This window comes from Ictalurus furcatus, chromosome 22 (genome assembly GCF_023375685.1).
Source record: "Ictalurus furcatus strain D&B chromosome 22, Billie_1.0, whole genome shotgun sequence".
Classification (NCBI taxonomy): Eukaryota; Metazoa; Chordata; class Actinopteri; order Siluriformes; family Ictaluridae; genus Ictalurus; species Ictalurus furcatus.
Genome location: NC_071276.1, coordinates 1,142,008 through 1,168,499, shown reverse-complemented (window position 1 = coordinate 1,168,499; position 26,492 = coordinate 1,142,008). Strand labels below are relative to the sequence as shown.

Genomic DNA, 26,492 nt, shown 5'->3' with positions numbered 1-26,492 from the left:
TGTAGGTGGTACGTGTCAAAGTAACATCCACATGAACGCCAGGACCCAAGGCTTCCCAGCAGAACATTGCCCAGAGCATCACACTGCCTCCACTGGCTTGACTTCTTCCCATAGTACACCTGGTGCAATTTCTTCCCCAGGTAAGCGCCGCACACCCACCCAGCCTCCACATGATGTAAAAGAAAACCTGATTAATCAGTCCAGGCCACTTTCTTCCACTGCTCCATGGTCCAGTTCTGATGTTCACCTGCCCATCGTAGGTGTTTCGGTGGTGGACAGGAGTCAGCTTGGGGACTCTGACAGGTCTGCAGCTACACAGTCCAATACGCAGCAAACTGTGATGCTCTGTGTTTTCTGACTATTTCCATCAGAGCCAGTGTTAACTTTTTCGCCAGTTCGTGCTACAGTAGCTGTTCGGTGGGATTGGACCAGGTGGTTTAGCCTTCGCTCCCTTGACACATCAGTGAGCCTTGGGTTCCCATGACTCCGTCACCGGTTCACCGGTTGTCCTTCCTTAGACCACTTTTGCTAGGTACTAACCACTGCATACTGGGAACACCCCACGACACCTGCCATTTTAGAGATGTTCTGAACCAGTCATCTAGCCATCACCATTTGGCCCTTTTCAAAGTCCCCCAGATCCTTACGCTTGCCCATAAAATTTGAAAAGTGACTTTTCACTTTCTGCCTAATATTTTCCACCACTTGACAGGTGCCATTTTAACTAAAGAATCAATGTTATTTACTTTACCTCTCAGTGGTTTTTAATTTTATGACTGATCAGTGTATAGTTTGTGTGTTTTGTACACCTCTAGTACATGTGTGTGTCTCTGCAGGTGTGCAGCTTGCTGAACACAACTGTATAATGCTATGTTGATTAAAAAGCAGCACATCACTGGAGGCTGGCATGGCATAGTTCCCACATCTGGTGTGAGATTTAAGCTTAGGCTGCTACTTTACTGGACCAGGCAAGCAATAAGTGCCTTGCTGAAAATAAAGCCATCTCTCCCATTTCCTGTTACAAACTGTTTCCTGATGACAGCATTTTACATAAAAAAAAGTATAACTTTAACTTTGAGTTAATAAAATACAGATGTTCTTCTTGACCAGAATCCACTGTGTATATATGTACGTGTGTGTATATATATATATATATATATATATATATATATATATATATATATATATATATATATAAATATTAATATTTATATACATTTAAAAAAATAAATAAAAAGGAAATATTTTGTATTTTTTGTTATATTTACAGTCTTTCACCAGTTTGATGACATATGCATGCAAACAGGATGGTATCCAAATAAGAAAACCACAGTGATTAACAAAATACGATGCAAATTCCTTCAAGCAATGTTAACACAGCTGATGAGATGCACAAATGAGGATTTATCAGAGATGCAAAAAACAACTATATTTTTTATGAATTGTGTTCAAATAAGACATGTTATTGACCATGAAATGCTCTCTAAGGAAATATTAACATCATGGGTAAGTACTGATGTAATCAGTCTGTATATTTTATTTACAGTTTAAAGAAGTACAAAAATAACTTTACTATACAGAGTCATAATACATTCTTTCCCTATAAATAATAATAAACCAATTTTGATGTGTATATTACAGGATATATACACTCACCATCCACTTAGTAGCAACATCTGTACATTCATGCAGTTGTCTAATCAGCCAATCATGTGGCAGCAGCTCAATGTATAAAATCATGCAGATACAGGAAGGATATAGTAACTATACAGTGGCAAGAAAAAGTATGTGACCCTTTTGGAATTTCATGGTTTTCTGGACAAATTTGTCATAAAATGTGACCATCTAAGTCAAGGGTATTGACAAATATAATGTGTGTAAAATAATTACTAGGGATGCACCGAATGTTCGGCAACCGAAATTATTCGGCCAAAAATAGCAGAAAAAACATTTTTGGTGTTCGGCCGATTAAGTGAAAAGGCCCAATAAATTTGACCGAAAAATGACGTGTTTGATGACGTGGCCAAGTAGCCTAGCAACCAGAGTGAGACGCGCGAATGTCACGACCTTGATGATGGGGCGCGCGCATGCATGAGCTATGTGCTCTTCAGATGTTTACTTTTTAGTTTCTGTTCCAGAGTATCCTGTCACGTCACGAAACATAAGGGAGTAGAGTACGGAAGCAGGTAAAGACATTTATTTAAAGGCAGGCAGACAAATCCTACAGTGAGGGAAAAAAGTATTTGATCCCCTGCTGATTTTGTACGTTTGCCCACTGACAAAGAAATGATCCGTCTATAATTTTAATGGTAGATTTATTTGAACAGTGAGAGACAGAATAACAACAAAAAAAATCCAGAAAAAAGCACATCAAAAATTTTATAAATTGATTTGCATTTTAATGAGGGAAATAAGTATTTGACCCCTTTGCAAAACATGACTTAATACTTGGTTTAAAAACCCTTGTTGGCAATCACAAGTTGGCCACCAGGTTTGCACACATCTCAGGAGGGATTTTGTCCCACTCCTCTTTGCAGATCTTCTCCAAGTCATTAAGGTTTCGAGGCTGACGTTTGGCAACTCGAACCTTCAGCTCCCTCCACAGATTTTCTATGGGATTAAGGTCTGGAGACTGGCTAGGTCACTCCAGGACCTTAATGTGCTTCTTCTTGAGCAACTCCTTTGTTGACTTGGCCGTGTGTTTTGGGTCATTGTCATGCCGGAATATCCATCCACGACCCATTTTCAATGCCCTGGCTGAGGGAAGGAGGTTCTCACCCAAGATTTGACGGTACATGGCTCCGTCCATCGTCCCTTTGATGCGGTGAAGTTGTCCTGTCCCCCTTAGCAGAAAAACACCCCCAAAGCATGTTTCCACCTCCATGTTTGACGGTGAGGATGGTGATCTTGGGGTCATAGGCAGCATTCCTCCTCCTCCAAACACGGCGAGTTGAGTTGATGCCAAAGAGCTCCATTTTGTCTCATCTGACCTCAACACTTTCACCCAGTTGTCCTCTGAATCATTCAGATGTTCATTGGCAAACTTCAGACGGGCATGTATATGTGCTTTCTTGAGCAGGGGGACCTTGCGGGTGCTGCAGGATTTCAGTCCTTCACGGCGTAGTGTGTTACCAATTGTTTTCTTGGTGACTATGGTCCCAGCTGCCTTGAGATCATTGACAAGATCCTCCCGTGTAGTTCTGGGCTGATTCCTCACTGTTCTCATGATCAATGCAACTCCACGAGGTGAGATCTTGCATGGAGCCCCAGGCCGAGGGAGATTGACAGTTCTTTTGTGCTTCTTCCATTTGCGAATAATCGCACCAACTGTTGTCCCCTTCTCACCAAGCTGCTCGGCAATGGTCTTGTAGCCCATTCCAGACTTGTGTAGGTCTACAATCTTGTCCGGACATCCTTGGAGAGCTCTTTGGTCTTGGCCATGGTGGAGAGTTTGGAATCTGACTGATTGATTGCTTCTGTGGACAGGTGTCTTTTATACAGGTAACAAACTGATATTAGGAGAACTCCCTTTAAGAGTGTGCTCCTAATCTCAGCTCGTTACCTGTATAAAAGACACCTGGGAGCCAGAAATCTTTCTGATTGAGAGGGGGTTAAATACTTATTTCCCTCATTTACTCATTTATTTATTTAAAGTTATATTGTGCCTTCTTGGTAGCCTATGCCTGCTGGAATGAAAAAAAAATGTTTAGTTTTAAATAAATATTTTTAAATCGTAGTTTTTGTAATTGATTTTTTTCTTTGAAAAGCAAGAAAAAATTGTAAAAAGCACATTTTGACTATTTAATTTATGCAATGGTGAAAAAAATGGCAAAATAAATGGAAAAAATGTGAAAAAAATGTGTTCGGTTTTGGCTTTCAGCCAAGTTTTTCATTTTATTCGGTTTCGGCTACGGCCAAGAATTTTCATTTTGGTGCACCCCAATTTTAGACACATTATATTTGTCAATACCCCTGACTTAGATGAAGATCAGATAATATTTTATGCCAAATTTATCCATAAAACCATGAAATTCCAAAAGGTTCACATACTTTTTCTTGCTACTGTATATAGTCACTCTTTTCCTTGGTGTGCAGAAAAGCATCTCAGCATGCACAAAACATCTAACCTTGAGGTAGATGGGCTACAACAGCAGACCACAGGGTATTTTTCTGTCAGCTCAGACCAGTCGAGTAATTCTACTCTGATCTCTCTCATCAGCAAGGTGTTTCAGCTCGAAGACCCTCCACACACAGGACATTTTATGTTTTTCACACCATTCTGTGTAAACTTTAGAGACTGTTGTGTTTGAAAATCCCAGGAAATCAGCAGTTTCTGAAATACTCAAACCAGCCCATCTGGTACCAACAATCACGCCACAGTTAAAGTCACAGAGATCACATATTCTCCCAATTCTGATCTTTGATGTGAACATTAACTGAGGCTCTTGACCTGTATCTTCTGCATGATTTTATGCGTTGCACTGCTGTCACATCATTGGCTCATAGGTGCATGAGAGTACACTAATAAAGTGGATGGTGAATGTATTTGGAAATGTTTTGCTTAAGTTGCTTAAAAAGTAATACCATATATATATATATATATATGTGTGTGTGTGTGTGTGTGTGTGTGTGTGTTTGTGTGTGTGTTTATGTGTGTGTGTGTGTGTGTGTGTGTGTGTGTGGCAAAGTGGTTAGCATGTTTGCTTCACCTTGTGTGCATGAAGTTTGCATGTTCTCCCCGTGCTTCGAGGGTTTCCTCCGGCTACTCCAGTGTGCTCCCCCAATCCAAAGACATGTGATGTAGGCTGATTTGCATTTCCAAATTGTCCATAGAGTGTGAAATAGGCTGGCACTCCATCCATCCCAGAGTTCCCAGGGTAGTATCCAGGCTCCTCCATGACCCTGTGTAGAACATGAAACATTTGGTGGCAGACCACCCAATTTTTAAGTGAGCGAAAGTATTGGAACAGAAAGTCTTTAAGTTAATACTTAATATTTCTTTGCATATGCCTTACTTGCAATAACTACATCATGTTGGTGAAACCCTAAACTGTTGCATTCTTCTTTTGTGATGCTTTTCCACTTGTACTGCAGCTCCTTTCAGTAGTTGTTTGTTTCGAGGGGTTTCTCCCTTCAGTCTCCTTTTCAGGAGGTGAAATGCTGCTCAGTTGGGTTAAGGTCTGGTGATTGACTTGTCCAGTGTAAAACCTTCCACTTTTCCCCCCGATGAAGTCCTTTGTTGGGTTGCAAGTGTGTTTTGGATCGTTGTCTTGCTGCATGATGAAGTTCCTCCTAATTTTAATGGATGCATTTCTCTGTGAATTGGCAGACAATGTTTCTGTAGACTTGTGAATTCATTCTGCTGCTACCATCATGAGTTCATCGTCAATAAAGATTAGTGAGAATGCTCCAGAAGCAGCCATGCAAGCCCAAGCCATGACACTACCTCCACCATGTTCCACAGATCAGCTCGTATGTTCTGGATCATGAACAGATCCTTTCTTTCTCCACACTTTGGCCTTTCTATCACTTTGGTAGAGTTCATCTTGGTTCCAGAACTTTTGTGGATCATCTCTGTATTTCTTTGCGAATTACAATCTGACTTTCTGATTCTTTCTGCTGATGAGTGGTTTACATCTTGTGGTACGGCCTCTGTATTTCTGCTCTCGAAGACTTCTTCGAAAGGTGGATTGTGATACCTTCACCCTGCCCTGTGGAGGTTGTTGGTGACGTCACTGGGTTTTCTTCACAGCTCCCGCAGCATTTGTCATCAGTTGTTGTTGTTTTCCTTGGCTGACCTGTTCCATGTCTGATTGTCAGTACAGCAGTGGTTTCTTTCTTTTTCTGGACATTACAAATTTTTGTATTAGCTGTGTCCAATGCTTGTGCAATGCCTCAGATCAATTTTCCCTCTTTTTTTTTTTTTTTTTAGCTTGGATTGCAAAATGGATTGCTTTTCTCACATAGACAGCTCTCTGATCTTCATGTTGGTTTTTACTTTTAAGCAATATATGCAATCTTCAGAGGAAAAACCCAAGGCTCAGACCAAGAGTAGACGTTCAGATCTACTAATTGTTTAAACAATCAATCTAACAGGACACACCAGGACAACAAGAAACATCTATTAGTCACACGTTCCAATATTATCATCACTTTAAAAATAGGTGCCATGTTCTAAGTTGTTTAAGATATCTAGATGTAAATATCAGGAAATGAAAGCTTAAATTTTTATCTATTGTCTCATGTAGATTTTCAGGTCTCACACCCAACTGTCTTTAGTGTATAGCAAAAACAACAGAATTGGCCTTGCACATATACTGAAATATATATGTGCGTATATACTCTCAATGCAATTAAAGAAAAAATATTTATTATTCAGTCTGAATCAGGAAAAATTAAAAAACAATTTAAAACACTCGATGAAATGGTGTAATTTGGAATCTTTTTAATTTTTAGGACGATGTAAAGGGAAAACTGGACGAAGCATTTCAGCGTGCAGTTAAGGAGTCAAAAAAAACCTCTCCAGTTCAGTATGTCCTCGCTGCAGCAGTTCTTGCTAAGTTTTTTCATATTGAGCCTGCAAAAGTTTCAATTGAAAAGCTGTCTGAAATTGTCAAACAAAACGGCAAGCTAGATGGCACTCTGGCAAGTCTCGAAGACTCAGTGAGATGGTGAGTTCATTGTTTTTCTTACAGTTTGATGAATTGGTGGATCTTAATTGTTCTTACATTCAAGTATTTTCAGATATTATTTCTTTTTAAATATGACAGTAGTACCCCACAGAAGAGATGGTTCAGAAGACTAATTTATGTGTATTTTCTTCCCATGCAAACACCTGATTTTCATTACTAAACTGGTACATAAAATTTGTTTCCTAAAGTTATGGCAGCAGGAGAGGTGTTTTTTTTTAGTGATCTAACATAGGTGGGTGGTCGGTGCTGCATGTATGTGTCAAGGGGGAGCATATTAGCAACTGTTCTCTCGAAGCTGTATGTGTTTTTTCCCCCCAAAGAATTAAAAAAAAACCTGATTACTCAAAAACTACTGATTGTAACTAACTACATTAGCTATGAGCTTAGAAAGGAAATAAATTCTTCAACCCCTTTAATCACCCAATAACTTTTTATTAGCATTGTGGTGCTGCTGAGAGTTGTCTTCCCAGGCTAGCAAGGACAGAGACAGAGCAGCCCAATCTGTGCAGGTCATGGGGTATTTCTGTTCAAATAAACAAAGAGAAAATATTTTTTTTTACAGATAGAAATCACATTATACAGAGGGGGAAATAAGTATTGAACGTGTTAACATATTTTTCAGTAAATATATTTCCAATAAAGTTATTCACATGAAATTTTCACCAGACATCAGTATTAACTCAAGAAACCCGCAAATATAAAGAATTCATTACATTAAAGTGCATAAATAAAGTTATGTGTAATAAAGTGGAATGACGGAGGAAAAAAGTATTGAACACACTAATTGATTGTAATGACAACTTCAGGCACTTCCTGTATGAAGAGATTAATGGGTCGCAGTATTCAGGTGTTTAAAAAGGTCTTTAAATCTTGTTCAGTTAGATTTGAGTCAGGTGATCGTTTGGGCCATTCTAACACATAGATTTTTTTTCTCTGAATCCAACTGAGAGTTTCCTTTGTCAAAATGTTTTGGATCATTATTCTGCTGGAAGCTCCACCCATCTTCTCATCTTCATCCTTGTGGATGGCAGCAGATTCTTCTCAATTATCTCCTGGTAAAGGGCTCCATTCATCGTTCCTTCAATTATATGAAGTCTGCCAGTACCATGTGATGAAAAACAGCCCTACGTCATGATGTTTCCACCTCCAAACTTCACTGTTGTTGTAGTATTGTTAGGGTGATGTGAAGTGCCAGTTCTCCAAACATGGTGTGTAGTATGACAGCCAAAAAGTTCAGTTTTGCTCTCGTCTGACCAGACTACACTCTCCCAGTATTTCATAGACTTGTCCAAATGAGTTGTAGAAAACTTTAAACGAGCTTCGACATGCCTTTTCTTTAGTAATGGAGTCTTGCGGGTGAGCGTGAGCAGTGGAGTGCATCGCGTACTGTTTTCTCTGTGAAGATGGCACCTGCTGCCAGCAAGTGTTTCTGGGGCTCTTTCCGAGTGGTCCTTGGCTCTTGAGCTACTCTTCTGACTCCCTGGTCAGAAATCTTGCGAGGAGCTCCTGTGCGTGGCCGGTTGATGACTGATGCCCTGATGGTGCTTACTGGAGGATTCAGAAGTTTTGAAATACGTCTGTATCTGATTCCATCAATATGTTTCACAACATGTTGTGAAGGTCTTGGGAGAGCTGTGTGCTTTTACCCATCATGAGATGTTTCTTGTGTGACACCTCGGTAATGAAAAGCCTTTTTATAGACCATCAATTTACTAATCCAGCTGATCTTAATTTGTACAGATAGAGGGTATAATTACTTATGGGTTTCAGCTGGTGCCTTTCCTTTGCTTTTTCTTTGTGTGTTCAGTACTTTTCCCCCATGTCATTCCACTTTATCACACATAACTTTATTTATGGACTTTAATGTTGTGAATTCTTTATATTTACAGATTTCTTGAGTTAATACTGATATCTGGTAAAAATGGCATGTGAATAACCTTATTGGAAATATATTTACTGAAAAAAATATTGATGCGTGAAATAATTCTTTCCCCCACTGTATGAAATGACCCCCTGGAAGCCCTGCCCCCTTTCCCAAATTTCACTTTGGTTTCTTGTCTCTCCTCAATTTTCTAACATCAGTGGTACAGCCTCATGTTCTGTCATGATAAATGAAGAATCTTTTATGTTCAATAATGTTAAATAAAATCTGTCATTTGTTTGACTTAGCTAACATCAAATCTACGGTTATTATCATTAAGGATGCTTTTTCGACTTAAAGAGAAGAAAGGCTAAGAGATTTCACTGAAAAAGAAAGATTAAATATATCCACAGCCAAGGGTCAAATCAAACACAATACATACGAATGGTAATTAGACACTAAAATGTAGGGAAATTGAATAAAATAGGCCTGAAGCACATGATTTTTATGAATGGTGACAGGGATTTGCTATTCTGAAATAAGCAGTTTTGTGAATTTGAATCACTTATTCACATTTTTTTGTATAATTGATCATTTGTCATTAAATAATCCTAGTTTCTCTTACAGGGTCATTTCTGAAGCTGTGCGTTATGTGTACAATCTGGCCTGCCAAATGTCACCAAAAGCAGCACTTTGGTTTATGGCACTGTTTTATGCAGTGTCTCCAGAACATGTTGACCCATTAGCATATAAGAATATGCCACAGAAGTCTGCAGTCTGGTAGGCCTATAGCTACTCACTTTTATTTAAAAAATGAAAATGTTACATATGGACAGAAAAACCCATTAGTTTCTAGATTAAGTTATTGAAATTTATATTTAACCCGTGTTCCCCAATTTTAAATAATTGTCTACTTAGTCTGAAGTATATTTGAGCTCAATTATTTTCCGTTTGTTTGTTTGCATATTATGGACTGAATTGGGTCAGTTACGTTCATAGGTGTGGCTTCTTAGAGCAAGTAGCAGAGCTGAACACAGACACATGCAGGCAGACAATGGGAATAAGTACTCTTTTATTTACACTGAAAAGTCCGTGTGTGGAGGTGGGGTGCACTGGTGGTGCGTGTGTAGGAACTGGGACCGTCACGATAGGCAAATTTAATACATTCTGGTAACAACAATCAATATAATAAAAATGTACTTTTTCTCAGTAGTCTTAAAAAAATTACAGCTTATGTGGAGGGACGCAGAAGTGTCCATGTGTGTTCCAATAACACTAACGATATATGAGTAGAAAATGAGAAATCTGCATATTTTCTAGAATGACTATAGTACAAAGAAATAGTACTGTTTCACAAATTCAAAGTCGTAAGCTGTCCAAAGCTATAAAATTTATTTATGACTGAAATAAGTAGTACATTGCAATGAACTTAATTTATTTGTTGGCTCATGTAATATAACTGGTGCTTTTTAATTGTAGTTTTAAAAAATATAATCAAATGTCTTATCAAGGAACTTGTCTGAAATGGTCGAGACACACTGTATGGTGATAAAGAGATGCAAAGCATTCAGAGATGCAGTACTAGACATGTGTAATGCAGGAGATGGACGCCACCTCTTGAATCTCAACATTACTCCAGATGAATTCTTGTTGAAGCTGATAAAATGGCAGACCTGCAACAGGTTCCATGTAAGTGTTAACTGAGTTCAGTGTATATGCATCTCTCTATGTCAGGCAACACAGTCTTTAACCCCCAAGAATGATCTTAAATCTTAAAATTATTTAGGCAATGTATTTAGGCTAGGTTATTTATGCTAGATTTTTTAACATTGGATACTTCAAACAAGGATAGATTACAAACTACAACCCCAATTCCAAAAAAGTTGGGACACTGTGTAAAATGTAAATAAAAACAGAATGCATAAATTTGATAGAATAGAACATAGAAAACATATCAAATGTTGAAACTGGAAATGTACCGTTTTAAGAAAATAATTAGAATTTTGAATTCGATGGCAACAACGCATCTCAACGTATGAGACAAGGGTCAGTGCAACAAAAGGCTGGAAAAGTAAATGTTAGTAAAAAGAAACAGCTGGAGGTTAATTGGGAACAAGTCAGTAAGATGATTGGGTATAAAAAGAGGATCTTAGAGAGGCGGAGTTTTTCAGAAGTTCAGATGGGCAGAGATTAACCAATCTGCGAAAAACTGCGTCTTCAACTAGTGGAACAATTTCAGAATAATTTTCCTCAACGTTAAATTTTTTGAGACGTTTTGCCACCATCAAATTCAAAATGACCTTATTTGTTCCTTAAAATGGTACATTTCCTCAGTTTAAACATTTGGTATATTTTCTATGTTCTATTGTGAATAATTTGGGTTTCTGAGATTTGCAAATTATTGCATTCTGTTTTTATTTACATTTTACACAGCGTCCCAACTTTTTTGGAATTGGGGTTGTAATTAAAAATCAGTATCGAGATAAGTTATTGATGAAGAGATGGATGTAAAGCAAATGTGGAATGTTGCTTTTCTGGTATTTTGAAAAACAATTAAATATTTTATATTTATTTGTTTTTCAAAATACCACAAAGCAACATATATATAATATTTTTTGTTTTATTCTTTAAAAAACTATATATATATATATATATATATATATATATATATATATATATAAAACACATATACATACATATATGTATAATACATTTGCCTAGTTGATTTTGATACTGCACTAATGAATTATACACTAACAAAGGTTTGGATGTGTTTCATATTTATTTTGCCAGACACTGCATGAGGATGTGAAAATTGCTGCTTCGCAAATTAAGGATTGGTTAAAAGGAAGGTAAATTGATGAACAAGATAGCATAATGACTAAATCACAACTACAATATAGTGCCCTCTATAGTGTTTGGGACAAAAGCATAACGTTTTTTAATTTTTATTTGCATATTCCATATTTGCATTTTATTTTTATTTCTATATTCCACAGTTTTAAATTTATACTCCAACAATGTGTACTTTAACCACATGTGAACTGAGTGCAAATTTACACGCCTCTGTAATAAGTACAAAGATTGTCTCAAACATTATGGAGGGCACCGCATACACCTTTTAAATATGGCTTGTTATGATTCCTGATGTTTCTAATAAAATTACTGTGTGTAATAACAAGGTCCTTTCAAGTATAATGGTTGTATATGTTTCCAACAAGCAGACAAGAACGATCAACTTCAGAAACCTTGAAGATGGATGTAGACTCCTGCCTGCAGAAAACACTGAACATCCTTCAAAATTCTTTGAAAGATACAAGCTGGATAGAACACTGGGATAATGTCTTGTCAGCACTGCAGCTTCTGAATGCGTTCACTGACTATTCTGACTATCATTCAGATGATATGGTAAATAACTGTCTTGACAGATTATTAATTAAATCAGATAATAAAAGTATACAATTATGCTGAAACATATATATATATATATATATATATATATATATATATATATATATATATATATATATACACACACACACGCAGTATCTCAATATATATATATATATATATATATATATATATATATATATATATATATATATACGCAGTATCTCACAAAAGTGAGTGCACCCCTCACATTGTTGTAAATATTTGATGATATCTTTTCATGTGACAACACTGTAGAAATGACACTTTGCTACAATGTAAAGTAGTGAGTGTACAGCTTGTGTAACAGTGTAAATTTGCTGTCCCCTCAAAATAACTCAACACACAGCCATTAATGTCTAAACCGCTGGCAACAAAAGTGAGTACACCCCTAAGTGAAAATGTCCAGATTGAGTCCAAAGTGTCGATATTTTGTGTGGCACCATTATTTTCCAGCACTGTCTTAACCCTCTTGGGCATGGAGTTCACCAGATCTTCACAGGTTCCACTGGAGTCCTCTTCCACTCCTCCATGATGACATCACGGACCTGGTGGATGTTAGAGACCTTGTGCTCCTCCACCTTCCTTTTGAGGATGCCCCACAGATGCTCAATAGGGTTTAGGTCTGGAGACATGCTTGGCCAGTCCATCACCTTCACCCTCAGCTTCTTTAGCAAGGCAGTGGTCGTCTTGGAGGTGTGTTTGGGGTGGTTATCATGCTGGAATACTTCATACTGATCATGCTCTGCTTCAGTATGTCACAGTACATGTTGGCATTCATGGTTCCCTGAGCGATGGATCAGCAGTACGTCTGGAGGAAGAAGAATGAAGAAAGAGCACTCTGTCCACAGTCGAGCATAGTGGTGGCTCGGTGATGCTCTGGAGCTGCTTTGCATCCTCTGTCACTGGAAACCTGCAGCGTGTGGAAGGCTAGATGGATTCATTGAAGTATCAGGAAATCCTAGAAGAAAACATCATGCCATCTGTGAGGAACGTGGAGCATGAGTGTTATTGGACCTTCCAACAGGACAATGATCCCAAGCATACCTCAAATTCCACGAAGGCTTAGTTGCAGAAGAAGTAATGGAACATTCTACAGGGCCATCACAGTCACCCCATAGAAAATCTCTGGTGGGATTTGAAGAAGGCGGTTGGAGCACGCAATACTAAGAATATTACTGAACTGGAGCCCGTTGCTCATGAGGAACAGGAGAAGATTCCTCAGGAACGCTGCAGAAGCTCTGCACCTGGTTTGCAGCAGGTCATAACAGCAAAAGGAGCTCTACTAAGTCCTAAAGATACTCGCCATGAATGGGGTGAATAATTTTGAGACTGAAGAAATCATTATAAGTTGCATTTTCAGTTGAATTTGGGGAAAACACTTGAAGCATTCGTTGTGTTGAACAATTTCAGTTGCTTTTGTTTGATTTGTTCATCGCAAACAGCTGAAAGTCTGTACATTTTGACAATAAACCTGATTTGCACTGGGGGTGAATAACTTTGATTGCAATTGTACTCTGCATAATTATTAGGCAATTTATGTTTTTCATTATTAATTTTACTGTTGAAGAGGTACAATGCTATCAGTCAGTCTCAAAGTTTATTATGTTTATGAAATGTGAGATTTGTCTCTCAGGGGAATTACAACAACTTTCTCAAATAACTGTGTGCACAATTAGTTGGCAGTTAGACTATAAAGAATATTTCTGCACTTATTTAAAAGTGTAATACAAGAATTACACGTAAACAAGAATGTAGGGCTGTAACTAACGCTTATTTTCAAGACTTTATGTAAAATGGAAATACTGGCGTGAATTTCACAGATAGGGATAGAAAGGTAAAAATGTCATTTCTGTTCTGAAGAAAACATGTTTGGAACACGATTAACAGCAAACGCATCTGTCACAGTGTCTGACATGACGAGCCACGTTAATACACTTTAATACACTTACCAGTTTGTTTGAAGCACTAAATGTAAAACATTCTCATGTTTTGGACGACCTGGATCCTGCACTTTCCCTCAGCAGCAGCTCACTCTGTGACCACCGCTGTTTTTTAAATGGGTGACTTCACTAAAGGGGGAGTGGGGGGTTTCCACAGTGACAGACCCACCTAATCCATAATGACCTTCATTGTCCATTATTTTAATTATTGATTAATAGTTGCAGCGCTAAAATACAGCACATAATGACAATAAACTTGAATTAAACTAAACCTTTTAAGAAATTTACATCCATTTCCCCAACACCATCATGGTCATGCTTCTGTGCTACACAAGCTCCACTTTGTAATGTTTGCAGGTTACAGTCTTCTTCACGGCATTTTATATAAAATGCTCCCATGTCTTAGAGGACTTGGGTCACACACTTTTTTCTGCTGTCACTTGATGATTACGCCTCTGTCTGATGGTGACTGATGTCATTTTGGCTATAAAATGTAACATTTACAAACAGTAATTGAAGAAATTCAATTACTGACTCTGGGTATTCTGCTAAAGCTAGCGGCATCGCATTATATGTGTTTGATGTCACATGTCATCGACTAGGAAACGGCTCATACTTCCAGTTAGTAAAAAACCGTTACTGACACAACTTTGGTCTGTACTCTCTGCCGTTTTTCCAATGCGTGTTTTCGCAACAAGTAATGCAATGAGTAAATGTGCCTTGTGCAGACTGACTAATCCATAATGAGATTCATTTACAACCATTGCTGACAACAAAATTCTTATACTCAGTAATTATTAAGATTGATGGGGTTTGGAACTGGAAACATGTGCTTGGAAAAAAGTATATGATGAACCTTCTTAATAATTATGCACACAGTGTGTGTGTTTGTGTGTGTGTGTGTGTGTGTGTGTGTGTGTGTGTGTGTGTGTGTGTGTGTACATTTGTGTGTGTACATTACTGAATACACAGCATCAAACAAGGGGACCATGAACATAGATTGATCATATTGTAGCTCAACTACAGTTCAATTTAGTACATTTTATTTATAAGATAACATTTTTTTTTTATACACAAGCTTAAGGTTTAACTTTTTTACTGGATTTTTAAAAATGCATTTAAACATATTTACTAATAACTGTTAGTTTAAGGGACAGAACTGGTAGTAGTAAGTGTGGTAGCCATAAATAGCTGTAGCTTTACAAAGATTGTCAGTTTATTCCCATTATGGTGACATTAAGTCACATGCATTTGTTTGAATACATAAGGCATTTTATGAGAGTTCAGAGTGCACAAATGATCCAGTGTAAGTTTGCCTTAAAGTTTTTGCATGTTCAGATTTAAGAGTTATCAATAAAGCACAAGAAAATAGCAGTGATTATTCAATTGATTAATTATTCAAAAATGAACAATAATTTGGATAAACAAGTTTCAATAACAAAGATTTGACTGACTGCTTTATTTGAAGTGTACTTGAATATTTTGCAGGGTTTGAACATAGGTGATTACAGAACTACTTTTTCTCATCTAAAGAAGAAGATGTCTGCCTGCATCACACAACACCAGAAAGGAAACAAGACATTGGACTTTAAAGTATGTGTTTATACCAATTCATTTTGGTATAAAGAAATCATTAATCTTGCGATTAAACTTTGACAAAAGCTTGCTAATATTTTGGGACCATATTCAGAGTTGAGTTGACTGTGTAAATTCAGGATTTCATACCGAAATTGTGCAAATTGTGACTCACACCTCAATGTATAAAAAGTATAATATAATAAGTAATCTAAAACTGGACCTTGTAAAACATCTTAATTCACGTTTCAGGCCCTGAAAAACCTTTATTAATGCTTTCACAGTAGTAATGTTTTGTCAAGAATGTAACTTCTTTCTCAGCATTGGAGTGAAGTGTTCAATCTTCGATTGCCAAATATTTGGCAAAAAGACTGGGAGGATATTCTGAAGAGACACTTCAGAGAACATCTGCAAAAGGCAAGTTTCATCTGGAATTAAAGGCAGAAAAACTTAGTGAAGCATGGCTTTTTTTTAAATACCAAAATAGAATTATTAATTGATGAGAGCACATAAGACTATAAAAAGGGAATGTATCATAAAATTGTCCAGTTACCTAACAGTAATTGCAAACAAAATAACATGTCAGCCATGACTCTCGGAGTGAAATTGTGAGCTTTTACGGATAGGGATGAAGTGTAAATAGGTTTGGTCTGGCAGACCAGATCTGCTATGCTGCTGCTGAGCGAGTATGAATACTTGTTCTGATAGACGTGGACAGACAGAAAAGAAGAAGCATTCTGCTGCAAAGGGTATGGTATGGAAAGCATCCCCTCCAACGTGGCAGATCTAGATGGTGGTGCTGGGGAGGAGGAGGGTAGGATACAGCATGTTGGGGTGATTGAATGCCAAGTTCTATCAGCAATTATCAGCTTTATCTGCATTTAACGACATTTATCTGCAGTTACCTGCAGTTATCAAAATTTATTGGCAATCAACAGTTATCACATTTTCCATCATGTATCGCCATGTATCACATTTATCAACAAGTATCACATTTATCACCATTTATCAACATGCATCATATGTATCACCATGTATCGGCATCCATCACATGTATCACCATGTATCAACATGTATAACCACGTATCACATGTATTGGCATCCATCACCTTTATCAACATGTAGCAGCATGTATCACATGTATCGGCATCCATCACATGTATCAAAATGTATCAATATTTATCAAATCGGCGTTTATCAACATTTATCAAATTTTTTCAACGTGTATCAGCAATTGTCAAATTTTTTCAACATGTATCAGCAATTATCGGCAGTTATCAACATTTATGGAGATTTATTAACATTTATCAGTGTTTATCAGCACTTATCAACATTTATCAACAATCAGAATTTATGCTTATAATTTGTTTATTTATTTATTAACATTTATCAGCATTCATCAGAAACAATTGCCGTTTATCAGCGAATATCTGTGTTTTTAGGAAAATATCAGCAATTAATGGCATTTATTGGCAATTATCAGCAACTGTCAACTAAAATCAGCTTTTATCAACACTTATCAGCTATTATCTGCATTTACCAGATATGATCAGTATTCATCAGCCATTAACTGCATTTATAGAGCACGTTTTCTAATTGAACATACACATTGAATGTTACCATTATTAATCTTGTTAAGCAAGTATCCGCATTTAGCAGCCAAAATCACTGTTTATAGCCATTATCTGTATTCATCAGCCATAATGAGCATTTGTCAGCATTTACTGGCCTTTACGAGCAATTTTCAGTATTTATAGGCCATAATCAGTGTTTATCATCCATTGTCAGAATTGATCAGCCTTTATTATTATGTACCTGCCATGATCATCAGCGATTATAGTTATCCATCAGCATATACCAGCAGAGATCAATGTTTATCAGCTATTAACGAATTTATTGGCATTTGGCCGTTATCAGGGTTTATCAGCCATTATGAGTGATTATCCTCATGAACATTAATGAGCAGTTGTAGCATTATGAGCCATTATCCTCATTTATCAGCATTTACTGTCAAGTGTTGGTGTTTGTTGCTGTGATCAGCATTTACCAGCATTTTTTACATTTAAAAGTATTATGTTTATAATGTATAGAATTGATTGTTCATAAGCCATTATATGCGTTTTACGGGCCATTATAGCATCTCCACTTTTGTCAACAATTGCCAGTGTTTATTAGCTGTTATTGTTACGAGGCGTAGACAGAGACAAGCGCGGGCGAGCAGAGGGATGGCGTGTGACTGAACACAAAACGAGAATCGAATCGTGACAGAGCAGGTAAGCTGTGTATCAGGGACGTAGGCAAAAGCGTAGTGAGAGACGAGCGTGAAGTCGAGCACCAGGGAAAACACTTATAATGAAATTGGCTTGGTAAACAAACAGACGAAGCTGCTGAGCGGTTACTTCGCAAGCGGCTAATGCTAGGGAGGCCCTTATATAACCTCAGGTGTTTGCAGGTGTTCATGATTAGAACTCTGGCGGACTCGAGCACAGGTATGACTGGGAAGTGTAGTCCTCCTCCGCCACGTCCCTGGGCAGCACTACACTTTCTGAGCTGCCGCGCCGATTTCGCCGTGTTGTAACAGAGCCCCCCTCCAAAGGGCTCACTCCGGGAGCCGAAGTTCCCCGAGGCCCCCCCGGGGGGGCCGGTTTGTCTGGATGAGCCGTGTGGAAGTCCTTACGCAGGCCTGCGTCCAGAATGTCTCGGGCTGGGACCCAGCACTGTTCCTCTGGTCCATACCCCTCCCAGTCTACCAGATACTGAAGTCCCCCTCTCCTCCGTCTGGAGTCTAAAATGACGCGGATGCGGTAGGCTGGGTGGCCTTCTATCTCCAACGGTTCCGGTGGGGAATCCTCAGGCACTACTGTGGCCAAGGGACCTGAGATCACAGGTTTGAGAAGTGAGACGTGGAAAGACGGGGCGATGCGACTGTGTCTCGGAAAGTCCAGACGATACGTGACTTCATTAATTTGCCTCAGAATTCGGAAGGGCCCGATATACTTCAGTTGAAGTTTTGTGCCCGTGAGGGGTCTCAAATCTCTTGTGGAGAGCCACACCCTGTCCCGTCCGGCGCCGGTCGGCCTTTTATTTAGCGATGTGGGACGCCTGCACCAGCTGTTGATGGGCACGCTCCCAGACCTGTTCACTTCAGCGGAACCACTCATCCACTGCTGGCGAGTCCGTGTGAGACGTGTTCCAGGGGAATAATGGTGGTTGGTAACCCAAGACACACTGGAACGGGGTGAGTTGGGTGGTGGAATGCCGTAACGAGTTCTGGGCGTATTCCGCCCATGGTAGGTACTGACTCCAGTCCCCTGGGTTGGCAGTAAGTCCGAAGGAACCGTATGACTTCCTGGTTGGCCTGTTCTGCCTGTCTGTTAGCCTGGGGCTGGTAACCGGACGTGAGATTAATGGCGACCCCCATCTTCTTCATAAAGCTGGCCCAAACCCGCGATGTGAACTGTGGCCCCCTATCAGTCACAATCTCCTCGGGGATACCAAAGTAGCAAAAGACGTGTTGAAACAGGAGTTCTGCCATGGTGAAGGCAGATGGGATGGCTGGTAATGGAATTAAGCGCAAGGACTTCGAGAACCGATCTAGGACCACCAGTATCGCGGAGTTCCCCTGCAACTTCGGCAAGTCGGTTATGAAATTGAGGGCCAGATGGGACCACGGACGTTCAGGTATGGGTAAGGGCCCCAACTTCCCAGCCGGGAGCGCACGTGGGCCCTGGGACTGAGCGCAAGAGGAACACGAGGATACGATGCGCTAAACCTCTCTGGGCATGTTGGGCCACCAGTACTTCTCGGCCAGCAGTTGGTAAGTGGGTGGCCTGGGTGGCCGGTGGCCAAAGTTGTGTGGGCCCAGGTGATGAGTTCGAGACAGTACCGCTTAGGCACGAACTGTTTGTCGGGAGGACAGGCTGCTGGGATTCTTTCGCTGGAAATACGGGCCAAGTTCTGTGCTAGGGGCCACTCCAGGGCACCCACTATGCAGAAGGGAGGCATAATGTAACTCTCTTTCTCTGTCGGCCGCTCTGGGGCATAAATGCGAGACAGAGCGTCAGCCTTTGTATTCTTTGAACCAGGTCAGTAAGACAGGGTGAACTGGAACCTGGAGAAGAATAAGAACCAGCGGGCTTAATGAGGAGTGAGCCGTTTGGCGGTTCGTAGATATTCCAAATTCTTATGGTCCGTGAAGATAACAAATGGGTGTACTGCCCCCTCCAACCAGTGTCTCCACTCTTCTAGGGCCAGCTTGATGGCCAGAAGTTCACAGTTCCCCACATCATAGTTGCGCTCTGCTGGCGACAACTTCCGGGAAGAAAAGGCCACGGTGTGTAACTTGGGACTCTCGCCAAACCTTTGCGACAGAATTGCTCCCACTCCCACCTCCGACGCGTCGACCTCCACAAGAAACGGCCTGGAGGGATCCGGGTGTCTGAGAATGGGAGCCAAGGTGAAAGCCTGCTTAAGTCTCTCCAGAGCCTCTTGGGCAACTGGGGTCCACAGCAGTCGCCTGGGCTTACCTCTCAGGAGCGACGTAAGGGGTTGCGCTACTTTACTGAAGTCTCTAATGAATCTTTGGTAAAAATTTGCAAAGCCAAGGAAACGCTGCAACTCCCTGACGGTTCGCGGAGTGTGCCACTCCACGACCGCCTGAATCTTATGCTGGTCCATGGCGACTCCCCTTGGGCTAATGACATACCCCAGGAAAGAGATTGTGTGCTGGTGGAATTTGCACTTCTCGGCCTTTACGTACAGCTGGTACTGCAGGAGGCATTGCAGTACGTGCCGGACATGCTGGACATGTTCCTCCAGGGAGGTCGAATAAATCAGGATGTCGTCAATGTAGGCGATGACGTACCTTCCTAGCATGTCCCTCAGAGCGTCGTTGATTAGGTTGTGGAACACGGAGGGGGCGTTAGCGAGCCCATACGGCATGACCAGGTACTCATAATGTCCAGAGGTGTTGCTGAAGGCCGTTTTCCACCTGTCCCCCTCCCTAATAAGAATTAAGTTATATGCGATGCGGAGGTCCAGCTTAGTGAAGAGGATGGCGGACCGTAACTGTTCCAAGGCTGAGGGGACGAGAGGCAGCGGATATCGGTACTTAACGGTCACTTGGTTGAGGGCCCGATAATCAATGCATGGTCGGAGGCCCCCTCCTTTCTTCTCCACAATGAAGAACCTAGCAGACGCAAGGGATGTGGACGGTCGGATGTACCCCTGCTGGAGAGCCTCCTGAATGTACTCCTCCATGGCCTGCTGCTCCGCTTGGGAGAGCGGGTAAACACGGCCCTGAGGTAGGCTGGCCCCGGGGAGGAGGTCAATGGCACAGTCGTAGGGCATGTGAGGTGGGAGACAACTGGCCCTCTCCTTGCTGAACACCTCATGGAGGTTGTGGTACTCGGGGGGAATTTTAACTGTGGCAGGCAACAGGGGACTCTCCACAGTCGTGGTGGCCAAAGGGACCGTGGGGCCCCTCAAACAATTCTGCAAGCAATACATAGACCATTGGGTGAGTTGCTTGTCAGTCCAGGAAATTTGGGGGTTGTGCAGTTCCAGCCAGGGGAGTCCGAGTATAACGGGGTGTCTGGTGGAGACGGTGAGGTAAAGGACCAGAGTTTCGTGGTGAAGGGCGCTAACTTGAAGGCAGACAGGGTGTGTGCTGTGAGATATTACGCCTCACCCTATAGGTGACCCATCAATGGATTGGAGCTCACGAGGACGGAGGAGGGGACGTATGGACAGGCCGAGCTCCTGCACCGTCTTCTCATCTATGAAGTTCTCAGCTGCTCCGGAGTCGATGAGTGCTTAAAGAACAAAAGAACGGCCTGAATGTTCTATCACGACAGGTACAGAAAATACGTGAGACGTACAAGACTGGTTAGGACTCACCCGGGCATGACAAGGTGGGTTGTCAGTGCGCCTCCCATTCCCTCGGTGCCGCCTGTGCGGGCATTGGTGGACGACGTGGGTGTCCTCACCGCAGTAGAAGCACCGGAACTTATTCTTAGTCTTCTCTCCCTCTCCTCCTCGCGGGACTGTGCCCTTCCGAGCTGCATCGCTTGCTGCGCCCGGCTCAGCTGGCAGTAAACCGTGCGGTATGGGATGGTTGGTACGGCGCAGACGATCCAGCCTTATGGTCAGATCCACGAGGTCATCAAAAGTTTGCTGTTCACCCCGACAGGCCAACTCATGCAGTAACTCCGGATCGAGGCCACGGCGGAACGTGGTCTTAAGGGCTGGTTTGTTCCAGCCACTTTGGGCAGCGATAGTGCGAAACTCTAGCGCATACTCTCTTGCAGTACGAGAGCCCTGTTTGAGTTGCATGAGCTCATCACCAGTCTCCCAGCCATCAGGAGAATGGTCAAAGGCGCGCTGGAACCGGGCAAGGAAGTCATCTAACGAGGGTCTGACACCACCTCCTCGCTCCCACTCAGCCGTGGCCCACGCCAAGGCTGTTCCGGAGAGTAATTCCATAAAATGGGTCAACTTACGGACCTCAGGCATCTCTGGGTGACTCTCGAAGAACAGCGCACATTGTAACATGAAGCCCTTGCATCGCTCCGGCTCCCCAGCATATCTCTCTGGTGTGGGCATAGGCGGGTTGTGCGCCAGCGGCACAGGAGTGTGAACAGCCGGCGCTGGAATGTGCGCAGCTGGTGTCGGCTGAACATGCGCTGGGGCGGTCGGCGGTGGTGACGTGAGGGCTGGGGGCATGGCGTTGGGGGATATGGAAACGCTCAGTCGCGAGACTTCGGCACGCAACGCGGATATCTCATCCCGGTACACCGCTAGCGCGCGGTTTTGTTCCAGGATGACACGTTCCCAATCCGAGGTGCCTGCTGCCTCCATAGTACGGCAAAGTAATCTGTTACGAAGCATGGACGGAGACAAGCACGGGCGAGCGGAGGGATGGCGTGAGACTGAACAGAAAACAAGAATCGAATCGGGACAGAGCAGGTAAGCTGTGTATCAGGGACGTAGGCAAAAGCGTAGTGAGAGACGAGTGTGAAGTCGAGCACCAGGGAAAACACATAATGAAATCGGCTTGGTAAACGAACAGAGACGAGGCTGCTGAGCGGTTACTTCGCTTTACTACTGCCCAGTTATGAGCACTGTAAGCCATTATAAATTTTTTGTGATTTGTGATCAGTTTTTAATCGCCATTTCAGAATGTTGGTGTGGTTATTACAGTGGACTAAATCTGTTGTAGTTTAGTAAGTTAATTGTTTTTTAAAAACTGTTGAATTTTATTTATTGTTTTCCACATAATTCAATGCTCTATAATATTCATTTACAAATCATTTTCTGCTTTTATCATCATCACATCATGATTTATATAATTTCAACTGTATATATACAGATATTTGAACTTTTGTATATTTATTAATTTCTTTAAACAGAAAAAGATAATTGACATGGTGAAATACTGCTGCTGTAATTCTGGTGTTTGTCCAGCAATGGAGGACTGCATGTTAACTTGTGCCAAAGATGCAATTAACAGACAGACAATTGAGGTAATATTTACATATAATTCAACATTGCAAGGAGTAACTAACCATATATAATTTATCAACTATAATGAAATACAACACATTTTAAAACTAGCCTATATTTGAATATATGAAGCCTTCCAACAGCACTGAGCCTGTGGTAAATGTTCTTCTACTGTGGTAAAGAACTGCTGGCATTCAGTTTCCTTTACTGTTTTCAATGTCCCATGCTTGTCTATCTGACTGAGATGGTGATGCCTTTTTAAACTTTGCAAATTATCAAAGTAAATGTTTCAGTGCAAATGATTAGTTCATTAAATGGAATAAACAAGAAGATAGTAGCGTCCTTTAGAATCCCTATACATAAATTAAATCAATTTTAAATAAATTAAACCTAAAAACAGCACCTACATTGTGCAGTATCCTCTATCTATTAGTCCATTAACATCAGCAATGGAAGCAACCCACTTCAACAGATATCAGGCTTCACAATGCCCTGTGTTAGTCTAATTAGGAAAAACCCTAGGTCCTGCACCTTCGGCAATTATAATTCATGCATGCTTTCCCATCCCTTCTTTTAAATGTTTCAGAGCAATCAGAAAGGATGCCAGTCTACTTGGGTAAGACTTCAGTAGTCAAACAATGCAATACAAATCTACAACAAATTTTAATTGTTATATTGTGGATTGTCTGGTGATATGTTCTTAACAAATGCAATTCTTTATTGTCAAATAGAAGGATCTCCTAAACATAATAGTAACGTCTACTAAACCTGGAACACTGTCCTTCATTATCGAAAGCAAACTGCGTGACCTAAAGTGGAGCCAGAAGGACTTTCTTTACCTTCTATATGATGAACAGCTGGGAGATGTTTTTTCGACAATGGGTAACACTTTATCTCTTTCTTTTTATTCAGGTCTTGGTCATTTGTATTTTTGTATGTCTAGTTAAGGCTAATTTAAGACTAATGATGACTTAATAACAGAATTTTGATAGTAAATGCCAGTACAGAGAGAATTTAAATATTTTTATACCATAACAAAATCAGACATCTTGTCCAGCAGACACTCCTTCACTAAAAATATTTATGAAAATTAGTCTAAAATAAATAAACACAAAAAATAAAGAGCATATAGCCTTAATGATAACAAGAGTATTAATGATGACAGTAACCTTAAAAAGTACTTAACTCTAACAGTAAATGCCACAGTTTAGTAATATAATCTAACAGTAACAGTTAACACCCTTTGGTGTTTGTGGGGTAAAAAAAACATATGCACGCTCAACCTGGTTACAGAAAAACCTGAGCAGCGTAGCAACCTGATGATACTTGGTTATAGTCTAAATGAAAATTGATCAAGAATTTTATTTACATTTACATTTATTCACTTAGCGACTTACAAATGAGGAAATACAAGCAAAGCAATATATCAAGCAGAGAACAATACAAGTAGTGCTACTATACATGATCTTTAATTGAGTTCTAGAGAAGCAACATGCGCAGAGTAGAGGTCTAAGAGTCCGAGTAAGATTTTTATTTATTTAGTTATTTAAAAAAAAAAATTTTTTTAAATAATGTGGTGTTGGCATTTTAGGGGTTAGTTAAGTGCTCACAGAAGAGGTGGGTCTTTAGCAGTTTTTTGAACATTGAGACATATTCTGCTGAGTGCTGTTCTAGACAAGCTCTTGTACATGAGCATCAAGGCCTTGAATTTTATATTATTCCTGATATTTATTTAGGATTCAGATTGACATTGGATAAAATGTTATCCATTATTATGGTTTAGTGGCTAACTCTAGAAGATCCTTATGGTTTGGCATCCTTTAAGTGGCTAAATGATGCTAAACAGAATTCTAACCTACATTCACCAGATCTACAGTTCCTTCTGAATGTACTGAAACAGCAAGGTGAATTCTTTTGTTTTTGCTACACACTGAAGAGTGTGGGTGGGGAGCAGGGTGGAAACCGGGTCCGGGGGGGCCAGTTTTAGGTCCCTAGAAGCTGGGACCAGGGGAGGAGTAGGAGAGAGAGTGAGGGAAAAGGGAGATGCCGGGACCAGTGATCACCATGGTGTGATCCTCCACCAGCTGGACAGCTTTGTCAAGGGCACTGGACCCACTCTGCTGTTCCTGCTGGGAGTTGACAGATGAATTGCTCCAGTAACAACAGCTTGATGTTCTGTTCCATGTCCCGCTCCTCTGCCATCAACTATCATTGACAGCAGTCTTTCAACTATTGTGTGTAAGGGGAGACCGGAAGCATCAGTGGTGCTCTTCAGGTGTCCGGCTGATGTGCTGCAGGACTGCCCTCTTGATGCTGGAATACTCCAGCTGTGTCCATGGCGACAGTTGCTTCCCCCGATAGCAGGAGGAGGAGTTGCATAGTCCATTCCTCCTCTGGCCAGGTACTGCAGGCTTGAAGAGCTCCAAGAAGGTGTCTGGATTTTCCATGGAAGCAGTGTGGTCAGCCTCACATGTGGCATGGTGGCAGGGGACTCAGCTGGAGTGCATCTGCTGCTCGTTGTACAGGTTGAGAAGAGTTTGGTGTTTTGTTTGGGGGAGGATGGCAAGGGCTTTGAAGATCTCACCAAGTCGAGAGGCTTCCATGGGGAAGTCTTCTCCGATTCTGGGTTTCAGCACTACTGTAGCACCTGGTGTTTAGGGTGTGGAGGAAAATTTGGGAGACAGGCGGAATTTTATCTGTGCTCAGGGCGTGCGTTTATTTACTCCACGCTTTTCAGCACTTTAAAAAAACAAAAACAAAATCAAAACAGCTCAACAGAAATGGGTCAGTCCTGGACTCGCAGCTTTTGCTCCATAAAATTGAAGGTCACGCTCATGTGTGTGTGTATGCACATCTCAAAAGTTCCTCCATCAATTGCTAACTCTCTCTCGCCAGTTACTGGGTTAGGGTTAGAGGTTTATGGTTAGGGTTAACTGAAAGCACAAACGGACGCAAATAAGTAGATTGGTGGTATTAAGACATAAGTAAGAATCATCAGGGATTACATGCTGGTTTGACCTGCCTCCTCTCTATCCACAGTTGATGCTCATTCAAGCCCCCACTACCACAAGATGATAGATCAGATCTTAATGTTTGTCTATCTAACAGGGCACACATGGGCAACAAGAAACACGTCAGTCACATGTTCCAATGATTTTTACCACTTGAAAAATGTGTGGGTTCAAGTGTTTAAACATCACTTCTGGTGGTTAAAAGGGGTCAAACAGAATTACCATAGTATCATGTTTTGAACTATGGTATCAACATTGGGGCTGAAGTTTGGGAGAAAGAACACGCATACCTTCTATACCTTCTACACATTTAACATGCCACAAACTCCTATTAAATCTCTCTCTATTTGTGACTTTTCACACCTCTATCTACCTGTCTCTTACTGTTCAACAACTCTCTCCCTACTATTCCACAACTCCTACCCAAGCTACCACAAAACAGAAGCTAACTAGAGCTACAGCCAACAGTCTTAGCACT

General features: G+C 40.8%; 1 protein-coding gene across 1 annotated transcript in view; it reads left to right on the top strand.

Annotated features, from left to right (window-relative positions):
* The window catches only part of LOC128599269 (E3 ubiquitin-protein ligase RNF213), a 114,283-nt gene that overhangs the window by 16,167 nt on the left and 71,624 nt on the right, over nt 1–26,492 (top strand). The window contains exons 9-19 of the mRNA XM_053610780.1: nt 1,271–1,506; nt 6,457–6,671; nt 9,181–9,333; nt 10,065–10,242; nt 11,347–11,405; nt 11,778–11,961; nt 15,414–15,518; nt 15,822–15,917; nt 22,910–23,023; nt 23,590–23,619; nt 23,735–23,885. Of these exons, the coding sequence (XP_053466755.1) occupies nt 1,271–1,506; nt 6,457–6,671; nt 9,181–9,333; nt 10,065–10,242; nt 11,347–11,405; nt 11,778–11,961; nt 15,414–15,518; nt 15,822–15,917; nt 22,910–23,023; nt 23,590–23,619; nt 23,735–23,885 (1,521 nt within the window). The remainder of the gene's footprint in view (nt 1–1,270; nt 1,507–6,456; nt 6,672–9,180; nt 9,334–10,064; nt 10,243–11,346; nt 11,406–11,777; nt 11,962–15,413; nt 15,519–15,821; nt 15,918–22,909; nt 23,024–23,589; nt 23,620–23,734; nt 23,886–26,492) is intronic.